General features: G+C 40.3%; 1 protein-coding gene across 1 annotated transcript; it reads left to right on the top strand.

Annotated features, from left to right (window-relative positions):
- On the top strand, positions 1–27056 carry NDUFA12 (NADH:ubiquinone oxidoreductase subunit A12). Its single transcript, XM_019960361.2, has 4 exons — positions 1–157; positions 964–1046; positions 5039–5126; positions 26783–27056. Exons 1-4 carry the CDS (start codon positions 72–74, stop codon positions 26961–26963), a joined length of 438 nt encoding a protein of 145 aa, XP_019815920.1. The 5' UTR covers positions 1–71; the 3' UTR covers positions 26964–27056.

The raw sequence follows: 27056 nt of genomic DNA, 5'->3' as shown, positions 1-27056 counted from the left end.
TGCCGCTGAGTGGCTGGTTCCGCCGGTGGGTTTTCCGCGGCGCGCCGGAGAGGCGGGGCCTGCAGGACAAGATGGAGTTGCTGCAGGTCCTGAAGCGCGGGCTGCAGCAGGTCAGCGGCCACGGTGGCCTCCGCGGCTATCTACGAGTCTTGTTCAGGTAGGCAGCCAGCCATGCTCTTGCCTTCTGGGACTGGACTTACCCTGGCTGGTTTCTTAGAAGGGGGTTCGGGCTTGGGTCACCTTGGAGAATCCGCAACTCCTCTCAAGGACAACCGGCCAAGTCAGCCTGGCTTTCCCCGGGCGGAAGTCTGTCCCGGGGTCTCCCGGAGACGGGATCAAAGCCGGCTGTAGAGACAGGGCTGTGACATAGAGGTGAGGGCGTGTATGGGCTGCACCCCTGCTCTGCTTCCTGGAGAGTAATGAGCTTGCCAAAAGCTCACACTGTGTGACCTTGGGAAACTTTTGGGGTTTTTTTCCTCCTTCCCTTTCCTTCCATGTAATGTAAGGAGTTAAACCAAGTGATTACAATTTTCCCCGAGTAGTCCTTCAACTCGGTAAATTGGACGAGCAGCATCGTCCGGGGAAACGGAGTTGGAGACCTAGAGCCGAATGAAAGAGCCAGATGTTCGTATCATTTTAAGATGAAACACTTTAATTTCCAGGTTTCCTGAAGTTTATTGCTAACTTCAGTGGCTCAGACCTAGGGATAATAGATTTTTTAAAGTAGTCTTGTAATTTGAAGGTATTGCGTGTAAATATTTAGTGCATTTAAGGCACATCAGTTGGCTCAGTTTCTCTTCGCTTGTGCTGGAAGTATACAATCGGTGACCATATCCAGCATCTCCTCGTTTTTCTCCTTGGCACAGCTGCCTATGTTTGTGAAAGTTAATACTCTCTTTTTTACCTATGTGTTGTAAATAAAAAATCTTTCCAAAATGTCTGTTTTCTTTTGGACATTCCCAGGGCAAATGATGTGAGGGTTGGCACATTAGTGGGAGAAGACAAATATGGAAATAAATACTATGAAGACAACAAGCAGTTTTTTGGTAAGTGCAGTATTTTGGGGTATAAGTAATGGGAGTGAGATTGGGGTTTGATTTTACTTTGTTTTCCATAATGTATTTTTACAAGGTACTTGTAAAAGGATGAAGAACTCAATAGAAAAAAGAAAAAGGTAATCCATAGGAAAAGAAAATTAAGTCACTAACAAAGGCATGAAAAGATGCTCATTCTTATTTTTTATTAAAAGAATACATGATTTTTTTATTTTTCAATTTTTATTGAAATATAGTTGATTTACAGTGTTTCAGGTATACAGCAAAGGGATTCATGTATACGTGTATAAATACACATATTCTTTTTTTACATTCTCTTCCATTGTAGGTTATTACAACATATTAAGTATAGTTCCCTCTGCTATATAATAGGTCTTTTTTGGTTATCTATTTTATGTATAGTATGTGTATATTTTAAATCTAAATTCCTAACTTATCCCTCTCATCCTCACTTGTAATTACAGAAATGCAGTTCAAAAAAACAGCATTATCTTTTTTCACCTGTTGAGTTTTGAAGCATTTGCCAATCTGATAAATACTTACTGGGGAAATGCCATGAGTATATACATGAGGACTTCCCTGGTGGTCTAGTGGCTGGGACTGCATGCTCCCAGTGCAGGGGGCCCAAGTTCAATCCCTGGTCAGGGAGCTAGATCCCATATGTCCTAACTAAGAGTTTACATGCCACAACTAAAGATCCTGCGTGCCACAAGGAAGATTGAAGATCCCATGTGCCACAACTAAGACCTGGTGTAGCCAGATAAATAATTTTTTTTTTTTAAGTATATACATTAGAACAGTCCTTTTGGAGGACAGTCAGTAAATTTTCTTAAAATTTACATTGCACGTATCTTTTGTCCCAGCAATTCAACTTCTAGGAATCCACCTTAAATATTCTTGCAAACCAAAAGCAACCATTGCAGCATTGTTTTACTAGTACATTCTAAAAGCAACATTAATTGTGCATCAATTGGATATTGATGAATTGCATTTTTTATAATACTTTGTTGTTATTAAGAATGATGTAAACCAATACATTTTATGTAGAAAGATGTCAAAGATGTTTGTAACACAAGAAACTCCAGATGCAGAACAATTTATTGCCTCACAGGAAGAAAATTAAGCTTTTTGTGTTCATATTCCAAATGCTGGAAGGAAATACAAGAAACTTAGAAGTATTATCAGATGGTAAGGTTTCAACATTTTGTTTCTCCATGTTAAAACTTTGTAACTCTGAAGTTTACTTAATTAATGTCTCTCAGCCCCAGCTTCCTCATGTTATAAAGTAGCATCATCATAATAATATTTGCCTCATAAACTTGTATAAAAAATAGATAAGTGAATGGGAGGAGCTTATCTAAATGTAGGATTTATCAGCCTCAACAAGATTAACACTGTGGGTCAGATACTTCTCTGTTGTGAGGGGCTGGTCTGTGCATTATGGAATGCTTAGCATCCTTGGCATCGACCCACCAAGTACCAGAAACACTTCCCTTCTGCAGTTGTGACAACCAAAAATGTCTCCAGACTTTGCCAAATGTCCCCTGGGGGACAGAGTTATCCCCCGTTGAGAACCACTGGCCTATTGCTCGGGCTGTAAGTGCTCAAAAAATACTATACTACTGTTGTTAGTATTATTACCTTCTTGAAGTGTTGGAAATTTTTTGCCATGTGCATTTGTTACTTTTATAATAAAAAAAATTATCTTTTGATTGAGATTAAAAGTATCAGAGAGGGAATAGTTAGTCTTTATCCAGGGGAAAAACTGATAAGGTGAAATATAATGGCCTTGAGTGCCATGTGCTTGCTAAACACATATAACGTACATTATCTACTTTAATATTTAACATCTCCCCCTCCCTCATTTTACAGAGGAAACTTGCTCATGGACCTTAATATTTTTAGGAACATACAAATCATGTATCCATGTGTGATTGCACTGGATGCAAGTTGGTCTACAAGGGGTAAACAGCAGTATCTTAACACTCTGTAACCATAATTTTGTAATATTTAGGCAAATCAGAGTTCTAGGCCTGCAGTTGATTTTAAGAGATTATCAAAAAGCTTTTTTTTTTGAATAGAGAAGAAAACTGAGGCCCAAGAAAATGTCTTATCCAGAAGGAACTTAGTTAAATAACAGCTAGGTAGTGGCAGAGCCCCAGGCCAAAATTCTTTCTATTCATCGCTTTGTTACAAACTAGTATAATAATAAACTTCCTTCATTTTTTCCCCTTTTCTTCTTTCCATTTTTGCCTCACATTGGAAATATCTTTACTTTTGCTAATTTAAAAAATGATATATTTTGTTGTAAAACATTGAAACTTAGTGTATGAAGTGAAAAAGGAAAGCTTCCTTGTCTCATAGTTTTACCCCATTTTAATAGTATTATATATATATATATTTCAACATTCCTCAGTGCATGTGTAAACATTCATTTTTTAAAATTATGTCATGCATGTTGTTTGTAAACTGAAATACTTTTACTTAAAAATCATGGGTCATTTTTCCCATAGTAAGTTGAAGGTATCTACAGCATTCTTTTCTGTTTGAACACTTGTGTTTTCTTATTTTACAGATTTTCACACCATTCTTTTAAATAGCACCAGTGTATTCCACTGTATGGAAGAACCATTATTTTCTTGGATAGTTCACTATTGGTAGACACTTACATTGCCTTCAACTTTTTGCTGTTAGAGACAATGCTGCAGTGAACTTGATTGTAACAGTGTCCACATTCACTTGTTTAAGTACTCTAAGAGTAAATTCCTGTAAGTGGAATTTGCTGAGTCTGAGTATGCACATTTAAAATTTTGATATGTATAGATTATGAGATTGTTAAAGCCCAGCTCTATCATGGCATCATTTTGCTTATTGGCTTAAAATTCATTACAGGGATGAATTCAGTATTCCCTTTGTGGGGGTGAGGGCAGTGAGGAAGAGATTTTATGCACCTATGTGCTTGATACCAAACTAGGGGTGTGTGTGTGACATTTAGTTTTCATAGCAACGTTAAGATGTGGGTATAATCAGCCACTTTTAATAGATAAAGAAACTGAGGCTTATAACTTGCCTAACAGCCATTGATAATAAATGACAGTCTTGTATAGCACAGGGAACTCTACTTAACACTCTGTAATGGCTTATATGGGAAGAGAATCTCAAAAAAGAGTGGAGATACATATATACATATATATATATATATATATATATATATATATGTATGTATAAAAACAGATTCACTTTGCTCTACACCTGAAACACATCATTGTAAATCAACTATACCCCAGTAAAAAGTAAAAGAAAAAAAAGTGACAATGTTCCTTAAAATATAGGCCTTTGCCTAACAGTTTTGTAAATTGTGGTTAGGCTCTCAGCTGTTTCATAGAAATTTGTTAAAACATGTAGCTATACTATTTTGATAACATGAGCTGTTCTACTTATCTAACCATCATATGTAATGCTTGTTTATTATGTAATAACCACCAATTTCCTAAAGAATCTCTGATGGTTATTTAAAAATATTTATACGGAAACCTGTTCCTCAAGTGTGATTGCTGTGAATACATTTCTCTTGCCCCAGTTTCAGGAGGAGCACTTTTCTCTCCTGAATACCCAGAATGACTGGGAAAGTATTCCCCTTCCCTCTCTGATACCTGCTTGGCAGGGCACCTGGGGGAGAAACAAGGGTTCTGCACTGTGGAAAAGGCCTGAGCTCCACCCACAGAGCGAGTCCATTGCCCTAGAGGGGTTTTCCTGAGGTGGCCTCTGGGTTGTTGATAAACCTTGCCATGTACTTCCTGGAGTTTACCTTCAATAATACACCCGGGTCTCTATAGTTCTCTAACTTTTCTCTTACATAAGAGCATATAAAAGTCTTTTCTTAATAAAAAGCTTACTTTGATACTACGCAATTACGCTGTTTTAGAAAGCTGGTCTTTACCTCCTCACATCTCTCTAAACTACACGTTGATCTTTCCCTTCAGGCCGACACCGATGGGTTATATATACTACTGAAATGAATGGCAAAAACACATTCTGGGATGTGGATGGAAGCATGGTGCCCCCTGAATGGTAGGCTGCATCAGCATTTTATTTTATTTAAGTTGGCAGTATTACACAAATATTTGTTGAAATTCTATTGCTAAGTTAATCGGTGGTGTTCTGAAAGCATCGGTCCCAATTGTGATGGCTGTGTGACTAGTTATCCTAGAACTTAGTAGCTTAAAACAACAATAAGTATTTATCTTGGGGTTTTTGTGGGTCAGGAGTTCAGACAGGACAGAGCAGGAATGGCTTATCTCTGCTCCAGGATGTCTGAGGCTTCAAGGGGAAGACTCAGGGCTGATGCTGGAATCATCTTGTTCCTGATTACATCCCATGGACCCTGACGGAGATTGACTCAGCACAAGCTTTATTCACTGGCCAAAGAGTGGAGAAGCGAGAACATATTCACAGATCAGCTTCTTGCCCAGGTGGCAGTAGTTGTTGTTCAGCTGCTTAGTTGTGTCTGACCCTTTGCGACCCCAGGGACTGCAGCACGCCAGGCTTTGCTGTCCTTTACTGTCTCCCCAAACTCTTGCTCAAACTCATGTCTGTTGAGTTGATGATCCCATCCAACCATCTCATCCACTATTGCCCCCTTCTCCTGCCCTCAGTCTTTCCCAGCATCAAGATCTTTTCCAGCGAGTTGGCTCTTGGCATCAGGTGGCCAAAGGATTGGAGCTTCAGCTTCAGCATCAGCCCTTCCAATGAATATTCAGGATAAATTTCCTTTAGGATTGATTGGTTTGATCCCCTTGCAGTCCGGGGGACTCTCAAGAGTTTTCTCCAGCACCACAGTTAAAAAGCATCAGTTCTTCGGTGCTCAGTCTTCTTTATGGTCCACCTCACACATCCGTACATGACTACTGGAAAACCATAGCTTTGACTAGACAGACCGTTGTCAGAAAAGTGATGTCTCTGCTATTTAATATGCTGTCCAGGTTGGTCATAGCTTTTCTTCCAGGAAGTAAGCGTCTTTTAATTTCATGGCTGCAGTCACCATCTGCAATGATTTTGGAGCCCAAGAAAATTGTCACTGTTTCCATTGTTTCACCATCTATTTGCCATGAAGTGATGGGATCAGATGCCATGATTTTAGTTTTTGAATGTTGAGTTTTAAGCCAGCTTTTTCACTTCTTTCACCTTCATCAAGAGGCTTTTTAGTTCCTCTTCACTTTCTGCCATTAGGGTGGTATCATCTGCATATCTGATGTTATTGATATTTCTCCTGGCAATCTTGATTCCAGCTTGTGCTACATCCAGCCCAGCGTTTCTCATGAAACTCTGCACAGAAGTTAAATAAGCAGGGTGACAGTATACAGCCTTGACGTACTCCTTTTCCTATTTGGAACCAGTCCGTTGTTCTATGTCCCGTTCTAACTGTTGCTTCTTGACCTTCATACAGGTTTCTCAGGAGGCAGGTAAGGTGGTCTGGTATTCCTTTCTCTTTAAGAATTTTCCACAGTTCGTTGTGATCCACACAGTCAAAGGCTTTAGAATAGTCAATGAAACAGAAGTAGGTGTTTTTTGGGAATTCCCTTGCTTTTTTCTATGATCCAGGAGATTTTGGCAATTTGATCTCTGGTTCATCTGCCTTTTCTAAATCCAGCTTGTATATCTGGAAGTTCTTGGTTCACATACTGTTAAAGCCTAGCTTGAAGGATTTTGAGCATTACTTCTCTAGCATGTGAAATGAATGCAATTGTGTAGCAGTTTGAACATTCTTTGGCATTGCACTTCTTTGAGATTGGAATGAAAACTGACCTTTTCCAGTCCTGTGGCCACTGCTGAGTTTTCCAAATTTGCTGGCATGTTACTGAGTGCAGCACTTAACAGCATCATCTTTTAGGAGTTGAGATAGCTCAGCTGGAATTTCATCACCTCTACTGACTTTCTTCGTCATAATGCTTCCTGAGGCCCCATGCCTCTCCAGGAGACTCTCAAACACAGGCAGGGCTGGCTCAGTCTCTGCTCCTTTCCCTGGGGTCCTGGTGCACACAAGGTTTTTTTGTGTGTGTTCTCCAAGCATCTTTGGCTGGTATGAGGTTTGATTTTAAACTCGATTGCAGCCCTCCTACCATCTTGTTGTGGCTTCTCCTTTGCCCTTGAATGTGGGGTATCTTTTTTTTGGTGGGTTCCTGTTGATTGTTCAGCAGCTAGTTGCAATTTTGGTGTTCTCTTAGGAGGAGATGAGCACATGTCTTTCTCCTCCTCCATCTTACTCAAATCAGTGGCAAGAGGGATTTTTTTTTAAAAAGTAAAGACAAAGGGAGGAGAAGTGAGCCTAATGATGGGGAGGCATATGCATTAGTCTGCCAGGAAAGGTAGGGCTCCCCCCATCCTCAGGGAGTGGGGTGCCACTCCCTTTTTATCCTTTTTTTGTTACTAATGTCTGGTCATCACTGTTGGTAGGTGTGCCATTTAATATGTTAATATCATAGAAATCAATGTATAAGATGACTCAGGGTTATTATAGTTGGAGGTCAGATTCATTGGTTGGTCTCATCTGGTTCCATCTGTGTTTTTGCTTGTAGCTTCCTTTCTTATCTCTGTACCCTTTAACTTAAAAATTTATGTTCACTTTTACTAAACGTGTGGGTGGAGGTAGTGGCTTGTTTGCTGGTTTTAAGCAAGAATAACCTGGCCGAAGGTGGAGGTTGGAGGGTTTGAGCAAAGACCTGGAGCAGCTCTGACAACAGTCTGGAGATATGTTCTGTCTCCGTCTGGCAATTGATGCTGGCTTTTAGCGGGGAACATGGCTGAGTGTTGGGTTGGAATACCCTCAGGTAGCCTGAGCCTACTTAAGCAAATGCTCTGAGAGGGAGCACCAGGCAGAAGCCATGTTGCTTTATCTGAGTTAGTGTTGGAAATCATCCAGTACTTAGTCTGCATTCCCTTGGCCGAGGCAGTTAGAAAACTCTGTTCATGTTTAACAGGAGAGGTGTAGACTCTCTCTTGATAGAGAGGTATCACCAATCATATTATATGTTGGGTTATATAATGGTGTGGTCATCTTTGAGGAAAAGCAGGATGCTGTGGTATCACTTGGCCATAGTGAAGAGAAAGGCTAAAAGAGCTCTGGCCCTGATCTAATTCAGCAGTTCAACTTAAAGCACATTCCTTAACCTCTCTGGAGTTTGGATTTCTCATCTGTTAAGTGAGATTCCCTCAAATTCCTTTGGTCTCTAAAAACTATGATTTCTAATATGTCTATTTTAAAAATGAAATTTCAAATCCTCTTACTTGAATTACCAAATTTTTAATAAAAATAGTTCAGAAAAAGTATTTATATCTATTTCATAGATTGCTGGTTGATATACTCTAGAGATCCTTTCTAGAAGATCCTGGTCTAGAAAATTTTACAAAAAAAGCACACACCTAAAAATAAAGTATCAGGTTAATTGTGATCTTTTAGTTGAACTTGATCGTCAGAAGTAGTTTGGGGCTCTACTGAGTAGAAACTGAGATAATCTCATAGTATTCACTTTCATTCTAAAGGCTCAAGTAGGAACCCAGGCACTGAGTGAGTGGCGGAAGTGCTGCTGTGAGATGGCTGGGGGCTCTGGGCGCTACAGTGAGCTGAACGCACGTGCTGCTCCCTCTCCAGCTCCACCAGGTGGGGGTCCAGCCAAGGATTTCCAGATACAATTTTTCAAGAGAAAGTGGAAATCTGTATTTCTTTATGAGATTTATTTTCTGTTTGTTTGTTATTGAATGTTTAATACAGCACTGTCCAATAGAACTTTCCGTGATGATGGAAACGTTCTATAACTGTGCTTTCCAGTGGGGCTTCCCTGGTGGCTCAGTGAGTGTTAAAGATTCCACCTGCCAGTGCAAGAGACGCAAGTTTGGTCCTTGGGTCGGGAAGATCCACTGGAGAAGGGCATGGCAACCCACTCCAGTGTTCTTGCTTGGGAAATCCCATGGACAGAGGAGCCTGGCAGGCTACAGTCCGTGGGGTCACAAAGAGTCCAGCACGACTTAGCGACTGAACTACAACAAAACCACCAGCCTCATGTAGCCCAGAGCGCCTTGAAATGCAGCTAATGTGACTAAGGAAGTGAACTAATCTAATGTTTTATTTAAATTGAACAGTCTACTTCATTGGACAGAGTAGTTTTTTTGTTTTTTTAAATATTATGTGAGCTAAGGAAAGTATGTTTATAAGGGTTCACGTACGTGCAGTTTTCAACTTGTGGTCCCCTGCTTGGACTGCTTAGGAGTGTTTACCCCTGTCAGTGACGTAGTTTGAAGACTACGATATTGAAGTGTGTCTTTAATAAAACTCATTGGCTCTTAACATGAGAAAGCAGCACTGATGTTATTTGAGGCTGGATTTTTGTGCTCTTTTTAATGGGAAACAATAATCTGTGGTCTGTGAAAATGTGAAGAGCTGTGATTTTAGGTCTGGAGCTACCTGCCTTCTCTGAAGGGGCATTCTGTATGTCAGGGGCACTATTTGAGACCACGATCTCAAAGTGGAGTGTTGGCTTTAGGTGACTAGGTATCCTGCAGTTTTCATTTATTTGGTTGATTGTTTTGGGGAGGGGTTGGTCCCAAGAGTGTGTAGGTCTGTGGGCTGTCTTGTTCAGATGGATGGCCATCTCCTTCAGAGTACCTATCTAGATTAGGGGTTAGGGAGGGAATTGATTTAAATTATGTGGGATGAAACACATTTTAAGCCATTAAATAGTTAAAAATCTGAAATGATAAGTGCTATTCAGCCAAGCTGAAAGCTGTAGAAGATAACATCACCCGCTGGGGTGCTGCCTGGGGGCAGTTGAGGATACAAAGCTGGGTTTCTTTGTGGAGTGGAGCCCCCTAAGTTCTGAGCACCTTTGAGGACCCTTGTTTGTAAAGGAAGCTTAAAGGCTTGTGATAAATCTGCCTTGGAGAGAGTGGTTTGGATTGGCTTCAGCTGTTTGTTTCTCAGAACCCCCTTTTCTGAGTGAGTGCAATGCATTGTGGAACTCTGATCTTACCTTTGATTTGATCCATGAATAAATCTGAAGTTGGGTTGATTTTTCTTTCATTAGAGAGCCAGGTATTACGTATAGAGTAATGAACTACAGTCTGTCATCTTTATTCATTCAAATACCTATGGCAAAAAAAACAAAACCAAAAAACCTATGGCATGCCTACTGGATGCCAGGAACAATTGTGGGCACTGTGAATACAACAAGTGAGTGAAACAAAGCCCTTGCTCTCATGAGAGGAAGCAGAAAAACAAATATGTGTTTTAGGAAACAGTAAATGCAAGGGAGCTGATATTCATAAAGAGTGAGGGCCTTCTCTTGAGGGGGAGGTGGCTGTTTTATACAGGGGTTAGGGAAGGCTTCTTGAAGAAGTGACATTTGAAAAGGGGAGGGGACTGAGGTGGGGGAAATGAAGAGTTCCAGACAGCAGAAACCACAGGTGCAAAGGCCCGTTGTGTCTGAGATGTATTGCTTGTATTCAAAAGAACAGCAAAGTGGCCAGTTGGGCTGGAATGGAATGAGTGAGGGGAAGATGTCAGGAGACGAGGAAGGAGAACTAGCTAGGGCCTACAGTAGCTACATCTGCATGCGGATCTTGTAAGTCATGGGTAAATCCTTTGGCTGTTTTTTTAAAGTTCTTAGAAAGTCACTGGAAGGCAAGATAGAGTGTGATCTGTTTTACAGGTTTTTACATTTTATTTCTTTATTTAGTTTTGGCTGGGAGGGGCCTTCTTTGCTGTGCGTGGGCTTTCTCTCGTTGCAGTGTGGGGGCTGCTCTTGGTTGCAGCGTGCAGGCTTCTCATTTCCGTGGCTTCTCGTGTTGCGGAGCGCAGGCTCTCGGGCACACAGGCTTCAGTAGTTGCGGCTCGCGGGCTCTAGAGCGTGAGCTCAGCAGTTGTGGCACACAGGCTTAGCTGCTCCGTGGCATGTCGGATCTTCCTGGACCAGGGATGGAAACAGTGTCCCCTGCATTGGCAGGCAGATTCTTACCACTGCGCCACCAGGGAAGTCCTGTTTTACAATTTTTTAAAAATTGGGAACAATCCCAAATTTTCTGAAAAGTCCAAGTACTTGAATCATTTCAAAGTAAGTTTCCAAAATGATGTCATATTACGACAGAATTAACTTTAGTATATAATTCCTACAAACAAGTACATTCTCCTACATACATAGCTACGATGTAACCGTCAAAGTTAGGAAATGAACAGTGATACACACTGCCGTGTAATGGTCAGACCCTGTTTCAGGTTTCATCAGTGTTCCCAACCATGTCCTTTATAGCAGGAGGGTCTGGTCATGCCTTTCATGTAGACCTCATTTCTCTCTAGTCTCTTCCACACTGGATTGGTTCATCAGTTTTTCCTTGATTTTTATGATCTTAACACTTTACAAGATTGCAGGCCAGTTGTGTTGTGGAGTGCTTCTCGGTGTGTTTCCTCATAACTCCATGCGAGCTGTGCATCTGTGACAGGAATGTCACGGAAGCAATGTCAGGTTCTTCTTGTTGCATTTTATTAAATGGCTTCTGATTTCCCCAGATTTCTGCATTCTCAAGTTACTCATTTTCCCTTTACAATTAGCATTTTGTGCGGAGAAACTTTGAAGTTATATAACTATCCAGTTACTCAAGAAACTTCAATTTATTTATAGCAGTATGAACTGTTATTTTAATCCATGGGTTATAGTCCCTTAATGGGCTTCCCAGGTGGCACTAGTGGTAAGGAACCTGCCTGCCAGTGCAGGAGACATAAGAGATACAGGTTCCATCCCTGCGTCGGGAAGGTTCCCTGGAGGAGGGCATGGCAGCCTGCTCCAGGATTCTTGCCTGGAGAATCCCCGTGGACAGAGGGCGCTCTGTCCATAGTGTGGGCTGCAGTTCATAGTGTTGCAAAGAGTCAGACACAACTGAAGCAATGCAGCAGCAGCATAATCTGTTAATATAATTTGTTCTTTTATTGCTCAGATTGAACAAATTTGACCAGTAGGAGTCCATTCAGTCTGCATTTGTGGTCCTTTTAAAACATCTCCAGCATTCTTGGAGCACATTCTTTCTGACAACAATTTTTCCAGGTTCATCTTATGTTTTCCCCTCCCCACCCATGAAAACAGCCATTTCTTTGAGGAGCCCTGTGTTTGTTTTGTTTTCTTGCTGTTTTTCCATATAGTATTTAGAAACTATAATAATATCTAAGTGCAAAGTATGCTCACTGCTGTTGGGACATCACTGCTCCCAGGCTCTCTCAGTGGACAAGCTTAGTTGGCTCTAACAATTGTGTGTATGTGTGTATACATCTATATCTCTGTCTTTTTTAGTCTACATATTGAAAACCATGCATCCACAGCAGTGCCACTGAATCCAGTCCAACACCATAGGTTATATTCCAGCTTTTTCTCTTTCCATATTTCTGTTTCTTTTTTTTTTAAATAGAGTTACTTATTTGATGAATTCCACTCTATGTATGGAAGTTCTCATTGCTTCCTTCCCACTCCCCACCTCTGAACGCCCTTCTTACCCCACTATGCTTCCAGCACCCCACATCAGCTTGGCAACTCCCCCTCCCTCCCCACGGGAATGCCTTCTTCTCCCCGCGCAGGCTCTATCACCTTACTAGTCTGTTGCCACACTCCTCCTCTCCACCCACTGTGCCAAGCAGACAGATGCTTACTTTGCTTAGCCCCAGCTAATGGCTCTCGGGGGCTTTCCTGGTGGTACAGAGGTAAGGAATCTGCCTGCCAGTGCAGGACCCGCAGTAGGTGCGGGTTCATTCCCTGGGGCAGCAAAATCCCCTGGAGGAGGAAACAGCAGCCCATCCCAGTGTTCTTGCCGGGGTTATCCCAGAGGATGGACAGAGGAGCCTGGGGGGCTGTATAGTCCCTGGGTTCACAGAGTCAGGCACGACTGAGCACGCACACACCGTTGTCTACTCCCGTGTAACAGATTTTTCAAATTTAGTTTAAAGCAGTAAACATTATCGTACAGTTTCTGTGGGTACGAGTTTGAGTGCAGCTTAGCTGGATATCTCTGGCTTAGACTCTCTCACAAGGCCATACAGAAGACACCGTGTGTTTGCTGTTGTTCAGTTGCTCAGTCGTGTCCAACTCTTTGCGACCCATGGACTGCAGCACGCCAGGCTTCGCTGTCCTTCCCCATCTCCCAGAGCTTGCTCACCCTCATGTCCATTGAGTCAGTGAGGCCATCCAACCATCTCATCCTCTGTCATCCCCTTCTCCTCCTGCCTTCAATTTTTCCCAGCATCGGGGTAATTTCTAATAAGTCAGCGTCAGGTGGCCAAAGTATTGGAATTTCAGGATCAGTCCTTCTAACGAATATTCAGGGTTGATTTTCTTTAGGATGGACTGGTTGGATCTCCTTGCAGTCCAAGGGACTCTCAGGAATCTTCTCCAACACCACAGTTCAAAAGCATCAATTCTTTGTCTCTTATCTTTCTTTATGGTCCAACTCTGGCATCCATACATGACTACTGGAAAAACCATAGCTTTGACTATATGGACCTTTGTCGGCAAAGTAATGTCTCTGCTTTTTAATATGCTATCTAGGTTTGTCATAGCTTTTCTTCCAAGGAGCAAGCATCTTTTAATTTCATGACTGCAGTCACTGTCCACGGTGATTTTGGAGCCCAAGAAAATAAAATCTGTTACTGTTTCCGTTGTTTCCCCATCTCTTTGCCATGTGAGGCTGCAGTCATATTGAGGTTTACATTTGGAAGGATCCACTGTTCAACTCATTCACAGACCTTAGAACACTCGTGTGGGCCTCCCCTCAAGACTACCTCATGATGCGGCAGCTGGTTTTCCCAGAGTTACAATCAGGAGCAAATGAAAGGGAGCACCATAGTTGGAAGCTGCAGTCTTTTTAAACCTAATCTCAGAAGTGACACCCCACACTGGTGCTGTATTCTGTTAGTTGAGTCCGTCGGGCTAGCCCACAGTCAAGGAGAGGTATGTCCACCAGGAGGATGTGGTCATTGGAGGTCATCTTAGAGGCTGCCCACCACAGAGACGCATTTTGAAGTGAGATGGACTCAACTAGATTTGCTGATAGATTGGATTTTGAGGGAAAAGGGTAGCTTCAAGATTTTGGCCTGAACTACTAGTGGTATCTTAGCTGGGAAGAGGAGGAGCAGGCAGAATGGGAGAAGCACAATTGGAAGGGGTAATCAAGAGTTCCATCTGAGATGTCTGTTAGACAGCCAAGTGAGTGTGGTGGATAGATAGTTGAAAACATTAGTCCGGAGGTCAGAATAGAGGTTGGTGCTGGAGATAGGACTTCAAGTGTGATTTTACCTAGCATAGTATGAAGTTTTCATAAATTATGGGTAAAAGGGTTGAGAGACTCTGATCTTCAGTTAAATATCTAGCTCTGTCACCCTGGAAACCAGGTTAGATTGTATCAGTCATAGTGCTGGATAAAACTGATCCTTGATTGGCAAACTGCATCTAGATTGAGAGGACTTGCAAATGCCTGATGAGTCAGCTATGTTTTGGCTCCCCTGTCTTGTTGCTCTTAGAACCAGTATGTCCCTGCTGGGAATGGCGGTCCTGAAGCCGTGCCTGTGTAGTTGTTAACAGAGATGTTAGCTTTTGTGGGCGTGAAGCTTTAAAGTTAGGGCAGCTCCGGCACCTGCCTTGTGTGGTTCTCATCTCCCTTGAGCCTGTGCTGTGTCATCTACAGAGTGAAAGATGGATGTCTGAGTGAGCCGCGTCCCCTGACGAACTACTGCAAAGACTCCCTGTGAGAGTGACACCTGATGCGTCCCTGTGTTCTCAGGCTGTGGCTCCCGTGCTTGGCCCTGCTGAGTTCTCAGGGGCCCTCTGTGGCCTCTGACAGTCTTTGAGTCTGTTGAGTAGTTACATAGTCTCACCTGGGGAAGGATTTCCCTTCAGTGGCATCCTTTCAGTGTTTTTGGTAGAACCAGGGCATATTTTTAATGAACTTGTAGCTCACTTCGGAGAAGGCAATGGCACCCCACTCCAGTACTCTTGCCTGGAAAATCCCATGGCCGGAGGAGCCTGGTAGGCTGCAGTCCATGGGGTTGCTAAAAGTCGGACATGACTGAGCGACTTCACTTTCACTTTTCACTTTCCTGCATTGGAGAAGGAAATGGCAACCCACTCCATTGTTCTTGCCTGGAGAGTCCCAGGGACGGGGGAGCCTGGTGGGCTGCCGTCTATGAAGTCCAACAGAGTCGGACAAGACTGATGTGACTTAGCAGCAGCAGTAGCTCACTTAATGTTCCCCATCTTTGTGGTAACATGAGAAATTGTGTGGGAAAATGAGTTCATTTTGTCAGTCTTGTCTCAAAGCTTTCCTTTTCTTTGAATGTGTCAGCAGTTGGTAAGGTCTATTAGTAGATAAACAAAAGGTATCCGTGGTGGTGCAAACATCTTGGATGGGCAGTGGAGCCACTCGAACGTTGAAAATTAAAGAAAAAAATTATTGCCTAGAGCCCAGCACAGCACCCAGCTTACAAATAGTTCATGCCATTGAGTGAATATTTATTAAGCACCCCACTATGTTTCAGGTACTCATGGGTTTGTACATTTATACGGATGAAAATATATGAGCCTGTCCTGGAGTTTATAGTCACTTAATGAGTACTGGCTGGTAGACTAATACTGTATTGTAACTTACTGTTATTTTTCTTTGTTACAGTACCTTCCTTTTCTTATCTGTTTTATTCATTTAAAATGAAAGTGAAGGTGCTTAGTCCGACTCTTTTCGACCCCATGGACTGTAGCCTACCAGGCTCCCCAGTCCGTCCAGGCAAGAGTACTGGAGTGGGTTGCCATTTCCTTCTCCCAGGGGATCTTTGCGACCCAGGGATCGAACCCGGGTCTCCCGCATTGTAGGCAGATGCTTTTACCATCTGAGCCACCATGGAAGTCCTTTATTCATTTATGGGGTCAACAATTAGATTTTAATTTCTCCTTTAACTTGACTGAATAGAATACTCAAAGTCTTTATTTCAGTGGATTACAAATACTGTCTTATACCATTTTGGAGTACCCTTAATTTTATCTTTAAGTTAGCTAATTGCCACCATCTATACAGTAATGCATAATAATATTTATTTTCATTTTTATGGTAGTAAACCAAGTAAATAATCAGTATCTACATGAAATTTGACACGATAAAATGTTGTTGAATACCAATAGAAAGAAAATTTTGGGCAGTTTTTTGCATAATAGTATAAAATTGCTGTTTTCATTTACATCAGGAGAAACAAAGTTTTGTTTATGTGTGGTTTGAAATATTTGAACTCTGAAATCCTTTGAACCAAGTTAAAAAAGAAAAACCATGGCTTGCCTGGATTTTTCTTTATTGTGGATATACTTTTTTCCCACTTGGTGGCACCTTCTGTTCATTTTAAAGTAACATGCCCTTCCTTCTTCCATGTAGTGTACTGGTCTCTCCTCCCCATATATTAATTTTTCTTATTAAAATTAACGGTTAAATTACTCAAGTAATACATAAGTACTTTTTAAAAGAAATTATAGCTTATTTTCAAAAGTTTTCGCTTTTTTTTTTTTTTTTTTTCAGAAAATAATTTGTCCTTGAAGATTTTTTTAGTGCCATGGTGACATTGACAATGGTTTTTCTTTTGTAGGGTTAATTTATTTAGGATACCTAACACAGTCCATAGGGTTGCAAAGAGTCGGACATGACTGAAGCAACTTAACACACACACATACATACACACAACATCATTTTAGTCAGCTTTTTTTTTTTTTCACTTGACAGAAGATGTTCTAGAAGCCTTTTAGAGAAGTGAGGTAGCAGGTGGGGAGGATTACCTGGAGATGATTACTTCGGGCTTGAGAGACTGGGTGGTGGTGGTACCTTTCATTAGGATGGGAAGACTAGGAGAAGGGTAGCCTGTGAGGGTGGAGGGTAGGAATCAGAAGCCTCCTTTTTGGATGAAGGAAATTTGAGATACGTGCCAGAAATCCAAGTGAACAATTATGTTAAGTAAACAGCAGGATAGATGAATCTGTAGCTTAGGACAGAGGTCGAGCCAGTAAAGAATAAGTAGTTACTAGCAAAGTAAGGATTGGAGAAGGAAATGGCAACCCGCTCCAGTGTTCTTGCCTGGAGAACCCAGGGACAGGGGAGTCTGGTGGGCTGCCGTCTATGGGGTCGCACAGAGTCGGACACGACTGAAGCCACTGAGCAGCAGCAGCAGCAGCAGCAGCAAAGTAAGGCGGAGAAGGCAATGGCACCCCACTGCAGTACTCTTGCCTGGAAAATCCCATGGACGGCGGAGCCTGGAAGGCTGCAGTCCATGGGGTCTCGAAGAGTCAGACACGACTGAGCGACTTCCCTTTCACTTTTCACTTTCATGCATTGGAGAAGGAAATGGCAACCCACTCCAGTGTTCTTGCCTGGAGAATCCCAGGGATGGGGGAGCCTGGTGGGCTGCCGTCTATGGGGTCACACAGAGTCGGACTCAACTGAAGCGACTTAGCAGCAGCAGCAGCAAAGTAAGGAAGACAAGAGAAATGAGCATTTCAATAATCATAGGAAGTCTAACTGTGTTGATTTTTGCTGAGAGATTAAGTAATATAAGGACAGAGAAGTGTCCACGTACATTTGGCAGTATGAACTTCATTGAATCTAAATGGAATCTGTTCTTGAACAAAATGTGGAGAGATCAGAAAAATTTTTAAAAATCTGTTGGGTGGGCAGGGATAATCCACATACACCCCTAAGAGGCAACCACTGTCAGCATTTGCCATATTTCCTTTAGTCTTTTAAAATAAATGTTTATGTTAGTTGTGTTCCTAATCATTCAGTTTTATTTACTCTTTTTTTTCAGTGTATAATATAAGCAATTTTCCTTTTTAAAAAGAATCCTTATAATCATGATGGTAAAAATGTACAGTTGTTATAGAAAACTTGGAAAATCCATAGAAGGACAAACAAAAATAAACTATAATTCCTTAGCCAAGAAATAAGCACTGTTAAGGTTTTGTTCACTGATTGAACAGATACCAGTTTGTCGGCTTTTGAGTAGAGAAGGAATGTTTTCAAAGGACCACAGTGTGGAGAACAGGTTGTAGTTTATTGGTCACGTCTTCTTTAGAAGATTTGTGGTTATAAATTTTAATAACTATATATAGGTAAATGTGTGTATACAAATATATTTGTTATATACAATATTTTGTTTCCCTTCCCCCTCCCCTCACTTAATATAGCACAGATGTTTTCACTTAATATGCTGCTTGTCAGTTTGAGTGTTTTAGTGTAGAGGGGCTTTGAATATAGACAGGACTAATGGCAATTTGGGTTTAAAATGAATATTCTATTAACTATAGCTGCAAACTTTAAAATGTAGTTGCTCTTAAGCTTTGAGGATTTGTTTATGAATAGGATAGCAAGATTAGTAACTTGAATATTTGTGCATAAAAATAAAAAACAATTATATTCTCTTGTTCTTTGATGAATGGTTAATAAACGCTAATGGAAAGAAATTCTCCTAAGGAGTTATCTCCACTTGCAATGTTAGTTAATTACATCCCTTAAAGCATTTTAGGGCACATTTATAAATATAATATATTTGATTTTTTTAAATATCTTCAGATTCCCAGTGTAGGTAGGTTAATGAACCTTTCAGGCAAAATGTTCCTAAGCCATTAAATGACTCTTGTTTATTCAAGCCAAAAATTTAAGGGTCCTTTTAAACTCTTTCTCTAGGAACATGTTCTATCAACATGTTCTTTCTGCTTTATCTTCTGAATGTATCCCATGCCTAATCACTACATCTATGGCTGTTACCCCAGTCCAGAACACAGTAATGTCTTGCCTGGACTTCTGCAACCACTTAACTAGTTGGCTTACATTCTTACAATATACCAGTATTCCCAACATACTGAATGATTGTGTGTGTGTGTGTGCGCGCGCTCACACGCGCGTGCAGTTGCTCAGTCGTGTCCGACTCTTTGTGACCTTATGGACTATATAGCCAGCCAGGCTTCTCTGTCCATGGAATTTTCCAGGCAAGAATATTGGAGTGCATTGCCATTTCCTACTCCAGGGCATATCCCTGACCCAGGGATCAAACATGTTTCTTTGCATGTCCTGCATTGGCAGGCAGATTATTTACCAGTGCGCCACCTGGGAAGATGATTAAGTGATTAGAGTGATTATTTTAAAATGTTAACTCAGATTATATCAGTACTCTGCTCAGAACTCTCTCCATTGGCTTTCCATTATGATTAGAATTAAAATTCCAACTCCTTACTTGGTCTGCAGGGCTTCCTTAATAGCTCAGTTGGTAAAGAATCAACCTGCAATGCAGAAGACGCTGGTTCGATTCTTTGGGTCGGGAAGATCCACTGGAGAAGGGATAGGCTACCCACTCCAGTATTCTTGGGCTTCCCTTGTGGCTCAGCTGGTAAAGAATCCACCTGTAATGAGAGAAGCCTGGGTTCAATCCCAGGGTTGGGAATATCCCATGGAGAAGGGAAAAGCTACCCATCCCAGTATTCTGGCCTGGAGAATTCCATGCCCTGTATAGTCCATGGGGTTGCAAAGAGTCGGACACGACTGAGCGGCTCTCACTTCACTCGGTCTGCAAGGCCATATGCCGTCCTGGCCCTTCCAGGTCTGTGCGCCCTGCCCAGTTCACCACCCTGCTGACTCTTGACTTACTAGCCACAATGGCCTTCTGGCTTTTCTTACGGAGTGACCACGCTCCTACCTCAGTTACTTTGCACTGGATGTTTCCCCAGATTGCACGGCTCAGGCCTGCAGGTTGTTCAAGTGTCTGTTCCAGTGACTTCTTAGACTGCCCTAGCTGAAAGAGCCCCGTCCTTCTCTCATGGTTTGTTTCTCCAGCTGCCATGCTTCTTGGTAAGAATCTCGTTCACTCTTGTGTTGCTAATGCTTGAATCAGTGTCTCACACGTAGTAGTCGCTCAGTAAACTTTTGTTAGATGAATGTGGACATACTGTTTTACTTGAAACAACTGTTATTTTGCTTTTTGGATACAGTAATTTTATTTGCTTCTGCTGGCTGATCCAAAAATGGTATATCTGTCACTCTTTTCATAGCTTTTGTATGAATTTGAAGCTGTAATATATTTACCTCTGAGTTCCACTCTAACTTCAGCCTGTCCTTTTTAATATCTTGTCCCACTGAATTGTATCTTAGTCTTTTAGAATATTATTTTCCTAAGTAAATTGCCATCTCTCAATGCCAGAGAATATTGTCTTCCTCTTGATATATCTGCTCAGTCTGTCCTTCTTCAGATAGTAAGTGTTGTATAAAATACTCTGAATTGAAATAAGTGTTACTCAGTACAGTGGGTTACAGGTTATTTTCAAAATAGTTCCTTCCTAATGTTTATTTTCTGTTCCAGAAAATGAGAGTATTAAGTGGCTGTGTTTTAAGAAACTATAAAATGCATGTTTAGGTAGATATGTAGGTGTTACAGAATATTGCTTTATAATAAATAACACATTTTATTCACTGTTCAATGTAACATTTTACAAAGATGTGTTGTTGGGAAATTTCATACCTGATTGTGGAAATAAACTGGGTAGTTTGCTGAACAAAGAACTATCTGCAATTTCCAGACAAAATCTATTTGATGTTCACAGGTTATCAAAGTATAAAATATGGCACACATAGTCATATGTAGAAATTTTTGAGGTTTCTAAATTAGAAAAACAGTTTGAACCTTTTCTGTGTAACTATAGTGAAAGACGTTGTGCTGTGGAAGTGACATAGGAAGAATTCCCATTAAGGTAGACTGAGAGAAGCAGTCTACCTGCCACTAAAACATTCAGTACATTAAAGAGAGTGTTTTGTTTTTTTTTTAAGTGATGGTCTAAAGTGGGGTGAAGTGGGGTTAGAAGTAGAAGAACCTACTTATAGTCTCAAATAAATGACAGATGATTTCAATGAGGATTTAAAACCCTGCTAGTTGTTTTGAATTAGGATTTTAATTTTTAATAGCTTTCTTTTGTCTTACCAAGTAGTACATGTTTGTTACAGAAAATTCAGAAAATCACAAAGCAAATAAAAGTAACCTATTACCCTACCACACAGAGACAAAATACTGTTGATATTTTGATATATATTCTTCTCATTTCCCCTTTTCCTGTGCATATATATCCTTTGCTTTTGTTTTTAAACTTTACATAATTGTATTAGTTTTGCCAAATATCAAAATGAATCTGCCACAGGTATACATGTGCTCCCCATCCCGAACCCTCCTCCCTCCTCCCTCCCCATACCATCCCTCTGGGCCGTCCCAGTGCACCAGCCCCCAGCATCCAGCATCATGCATCGAACCTGGACTGGCAACTCGTTTCCTACATGATATTTTACATGTTTCATTGCCATTCTCCCAAATCTTCCCACCCTCTCCCTCTCCCACAGAGTCCAATGCTTTTGTTTTTAATGTAAGTGGATTTTTTAAAGTGGTAGCCTGTGTTTGAATCCTGGCTTCACTATCATGGGCAAGTTATTTTTAAACTCTTGGTGCTCTAGTTTCCTCATTTATTAAATCGGGTTAATAACATCTGTCTCATAGAGTTGTTTTAAGAATTAAATGAGTTAATATTTATAAATTGTTTAGAACAGTGCCATGACTTACAAATGCTATCTACTATTGAAACTCCAGTACTTTGGCCACCTCATGCGAAGAGTTGACTCATTGGAAAAGACTCTGATGCTGGGAGGGATTGAGGGCAGGAGGAGAAGGGGACGACAGAGGATGAGATGGCTGGATGGCATCACTGACTCAATGGACGTGAGTCTCAGTGAACTCCGGGAGTTGGTGATGGACAGGGAGGCCTGGCGTGCTGGGATTCATGGGGTTGCAAAGAGTCAGACATGACTGAGCAACTGATCTGATCTGATCGTTCAGTAAATTAAGTAAATAACCTGCTTTTTAAGCTTAATATTTGGTGAGCGTTTTCTCAAGTCATAAAATATTCTCTGTTAACATAATATTTACTAAGGCTTTAATCCTCTGTCATGTGGCTATGGCCTGAGTTAAAGTATTCCCTATATTATTCTTGGTTTTGTTTTTTCTGTGTTTTTACTATTATAAGTAAACTTTGGTCAGTATCCTTGTATGTAAGTGTTTATCCACACATCCTATTTTCTGTGGCACATTCCTACAAGTAAAATTGCTGAGTCCAGAAATGTACATGTTTTGGAAGTGTTTGGTACCTACTGCCAAATTACCCTCAGTTGACATTCTCAGGGTAAATACATTCACAGTATGTGAGTTTGATTTCTCTATAACTTCACCAATACTAGATATTATTTTATTTTTAAATCTTTACCAGCTTAGCAAGTAAAACGTTATATCTTGTTTTAATTTTTATTCCCTTGGTTAAAATTTTTTATCTTTTTTTATGACTTATCTTTTAACATCATTTATCTGTTTTGCTATTGGATGTTTAACTTTTTCTGTTTTGTAGTGATAGATTAACTACTTTTCTGTATATTTCCCCATTTCTTTTATTTTTTAATCTTGTTTTCAGAGTTTTAGGACATAAACATACTTCAATTTTTATGTAATAAAATTACCATTTTTTTTTCTTTATGGCTTTTGGACTTTGATGTTAAGCTCAGAAATGGTCCTTCATATTCTGTTAGTATCAACACGTCTTATGAATATAAATATTCTTGCACTTTTTCCTCAACAAAATTAATTGTCCTAGCATAATTTATTGAGAAAAATTTACTTTCCCCAATAATTTGATATGCCAACCTTACTTTATATATCCTTAAGTCTAGGGGATTTTGTTCTATTATTATACTTTTGTACAAAATTCTTAGTACAGAGTTTTTGTACCAATTTTTATATTGTTCTAATGTTTGTGACTTTAAAGTCTGGTATTGCCAGCCTTCCTGATTGTTGTGTTTTCAAAGTGTTCTTAAGATAGGCTTGCAGCTGATCCTTAGAATTATAATTGTCAAACCCTATTGAGATTTTGATTCAGATTGCATTTAATTAAAAACAGTAGTTACTGAGCTAAAGAAGTTTGAGTTGGCTATTTTGTCATGAATTGTCTTTGGTTTTTATTTTGTTAAATATGTCAGTCTTATCCTATGGTTAGCTGGATCTCAGGGTTTTGACAGATACTTAAGTGCTATCATCATCCCAGCCAGTTTTCATCTGTTGCTCGTATGTAAGCTCCTGATCAGGATGTTCTTTTCGGCTCCTGGGAAACTGTTCAAGCCTCAGCTGTGTGACATAAGTGCTGTGGGACCTTGGAAGGTGGTTTCAACTCTGTTTCCTCAGTTTTAAAATACAAAATACTTAGTATTAATTTAAGTGATTGAGTGGTATGCATGAGAATGTTTCATAAACTAAAGTGAGATGGAGTAATAATAGTTTAAGTATAATGAATATTTTTACCTCAGAAAACCATCTGGAGGGGTTTGTGTGGTTTTTCTTAGTCTGTCTTTTGAAAAGTTGAAAAATCTTTGTTGTTTCTAGGCTCAGTGATGTTAGGTAAAAATATCTGAAACATGAACACAAACTCCAGCCTTGATTCCCAAAGTTAATAATGTTTATTATCCAAGGAAAAGATTCAAAACTGCCTGTATTTTTGTTGCTGTTATATTTCTGAAAAGGAAAATTAAACTTTTTATCTTTGTTATTAATATCCATCTTAAAGATTGTTTACCATCTTACAATCTGTTTTATATGGTGTATATTTTTATTTCTTAAATTTCCTATTAGGCTGTTTTATTCTTTCTTCAGAAATAAATCCCTCCATTTTGTGCTTAGAGTGGCTAACAACCTCAAACTTAAGTGAAGTAGTATGTTTTCAAAGAAAGAGAAGGTCGTCCTTTCCTGTTCCTTTCTACACTTCTTTTTGTGTTCCAGTCTCTGTTTTCTTCATTAACAACTGAAAATTGGATCAACCACCTGTGGGATTTATTTCCATTTGAGTTGTGTTGTAATTATGGTTTAATATCTTTGTTATTAATTTTGACATACTTGAATATATTTGAGTACTAAGTTTTTCCCAAAGTGTAATCTGTTTTCATGACAAATACTTATCTCTTTTGTATTTAGAACTTTCTGCCTTTCTGCCAGTCTCCTTATTTATAGTCTTACTGACTTTATCATCAAGTTGAAGTTTATATTTTGTCCTGTAAGATAATAACAGTGATATAAAGTTGAAGTGGGTCTGACGCCAGCTCAACACAGTTTTTAGGCAGTACTCTTAGTCCATTGGTGCCTTTAATTAATTGGAATAAAAATGACCCAAATGAAAACCTGTTTGCGCAAACTCTTCAGTGTGAAAATCTAAAAGATATTGTTTCTTTACGCTTTATTTAATAATATAGTTAGAAGGGTTAAATTAGGCTAGCAGATTATAAACATTTTCTTATTTCTTGTAGCTTCTTATTCTAACAGAATGAGAATAAATGATTGTTTACTCATTCCCTGACTCCAGTCAGTAGCCTTACTAGATGAACATTTTCAGATTTTATGTGTTGGCGGTAAAAATTTCTTTTAGTTTTCTTTTTCCTTTTTTTGGCCTCACCGTGCAGCCTGTAGTATCTTATCTTAGTTCCCTGACCAGGGATTGAACCTGGGCCCTTGGCACTGAAACTGCTGAGTCCTAACCACTGGACCACCAGAGAATTCCCTCCTCTTATAGTTCTCTCTTTTTAGCATTTTCTTTCTCTCTCTGAGCTCTCAGTTAAGTTACTGAATAGGCATATAAAAGCTTTGGACTCTGCTTCTTTAAATATCATTTTAACTTTCAGGAGTCTTGATGACAATTATTTGAATAAAAATGGCTCAGACAGTAAAGAATCTGCCTGCAGTTCAGGAGATCTGGTTTCAGCCCCTGGGTTGGGAAGATTCCCCTGGAGAATTCCATGAACAGAGGAGCCTGGCAGGCTACAGTCCATGGGGTTGCAAAAAGTCCGACATGACAGAGCAACTAACATTTTTTTGAACACACTTTTTTTGTAGTTACTTAGGCTGACTCAAAAGGCAAAAGTTAAATATTTCTGCTGTGCCTTAACTTACATAAAACCCCTTGGTAAGTAAAAGCTTTGGTTTTCACAGCTAATCCCTCCTGTCTCACCACTGGTGTCTCATAATGTCATGGTTTATTGGTCCAGGTTACTTTGACTAATCCCCATTTTCCTTTGGAGGATGTAAGAGAGAAAGCAGCCCGGTGGGTTTAGACTTCCTCATTCTTCATTGTGTTAGCTGGTCATGATATAATTATCTTAGACACAAATATAGCAACTGTAATAATATCTTATTGATCTTAGACAATTACCTAGCTGTATCTATCAATTACTGTTAGCAGATATTCTTAAACTTACATAGCATCATGCATTTTTCTCATTAGCTTTCAGTTCAGTTCAGTCGCTCAGTCGTGTCCGACTCTTTGCGACCCCATAAATCGCAGCACGCCAGGCCTCTCTGTCCATCACCAACTCCCGGAGTTCTCTCAGACTCACGTCCATCGAGTCAGTGATGCCATCCAGCCATCTCATCCTCTGTCGTCCCCTTCTCCTCCTGCCCCCAACCCCTCCCAGCATCAGAGTATTTTCCAATGAGTCAACTCTTCGCATGAGGTGGCTAACGTACTGGAGTTTCAGCTTTAGCATCATTCCCTCCAAAGAAATCCAGGGCTGATCTCCTTCAGAATGGACTGGCTGGATCTCCTTGCAGTCCAAGCTTTAGTCTTATTTTACTGAAACTTCCTTGACTTGCCCTTTCCTCTCTAGCCGGGTAATCCCCCCTCACCCCACCCCAGCCCTTTTTTTCCTCAGGAGCTGCAATTCTATGCCTGTCACCTCATTCCCTTTTCTTATAGAGTCATCTTTGTGTTAGGAGCTCAGAATCTTGTTATAAATTCTCTCTCCCCTTCCTTTCCCATATAAATTCAGCTTGGTTTTCTGCTCAGTTCTACTCTTTGTCCCTTGGACTTAGTTTCTTTCTTTTCTGTTATTAGAGAGTTTTCTGTACTCCAAGGAAATGCCCGGCTTCCTTCTTTAGGCCAGATTTCTGGCACCTCCCCCCAAGTATCTTTTTACAAACACTTGAAGCTGAAACACTCGTGAACTTTGGGCTGTGGTTGAACAATTTTATTATAACAAACTGTATGTCCTCCAGTGCTCAGACTTAAGCTTTGACTTAAGATGCACGCAGAGACCCTCCTCTTCGACAAGAGCCTGAAGGGTTTCAAACTAGAGCTTCATGAACCAGAGCATCCTGAGCATGCTGAAACCGCGGAGGCAGCCTCTAGCATCCAATAGAATAATGCTGTACGTCATCAGTTCTAAACTACATTTTTATATCTAAAATTAAGATGCATGTTATAATCAGTTGTGCCACAATTAGCAGCATCTTCTTTTCTTTCTTAGTGATACATAAAATAATGGTGTATCTTAAAATTGATGGGGTCCTAGATTTGATGACATATAATAATCATAAAAGCAGTAGCTAACATTGAGAACCTGCCATGCACAGGAGTTTTTCTAGGTATTATCTGATTTAATCCTTATACTTTTCTTAGTAAGAATGTTCAGATGAAACAACCAAAGCATGGGAAAGTTCAGCTAGTTAGAGCTGAGATTTGAGCTCAAGCAACGTAATAACTTGAGAACTGCTCTCTTAGCGCTCCTCCTCCTACACTAGGCTACCTCTTCATAACTGTCTTTTTTTTTCTCTCTCTCTCTTTAAGGCATCGTTGGCTTCACTGTATGACTGATGATCCTCCAACAGTAAAACCACCTACTGCTCGTAAATTCATTTGGACAAACCATAAATTCAATCTGAGTGGCACTCCACAACAGTACGTACCTTATTCCACCACTAGAAAGAAGATTCAGGAGTGGGTCCCACCTTCGACACCTTACAAGTAAAGACAATGAAAAGCAATTTACGTGTAAAATATGGGGCTTTTCCTATAATTGTACTGCTTACTGTTAACTTGATTAAAGTTATTTGATTAAGCA

This window comes from Bos indicus, chromosome 5, assembly GCF_029378745.1.
Source record: "Bos indicus isolate NIAB-ARS_2022 breed Sahiwal x Tharparkar chromosome 5, NIAB-ARS_B.indTharparkar_mat_pri_1.0, whole genome shotgun sequence".
In the NCBI taxonomy this organism is placed as follows: Eukaryota; Metazoa; Chordata; class Mammalia; order Artiodactyla; family Bovidae; genus Bos; species Bos indicus.
This window is presented reverse-complemented; position numbering and strand designations above follow the sequence as displayed.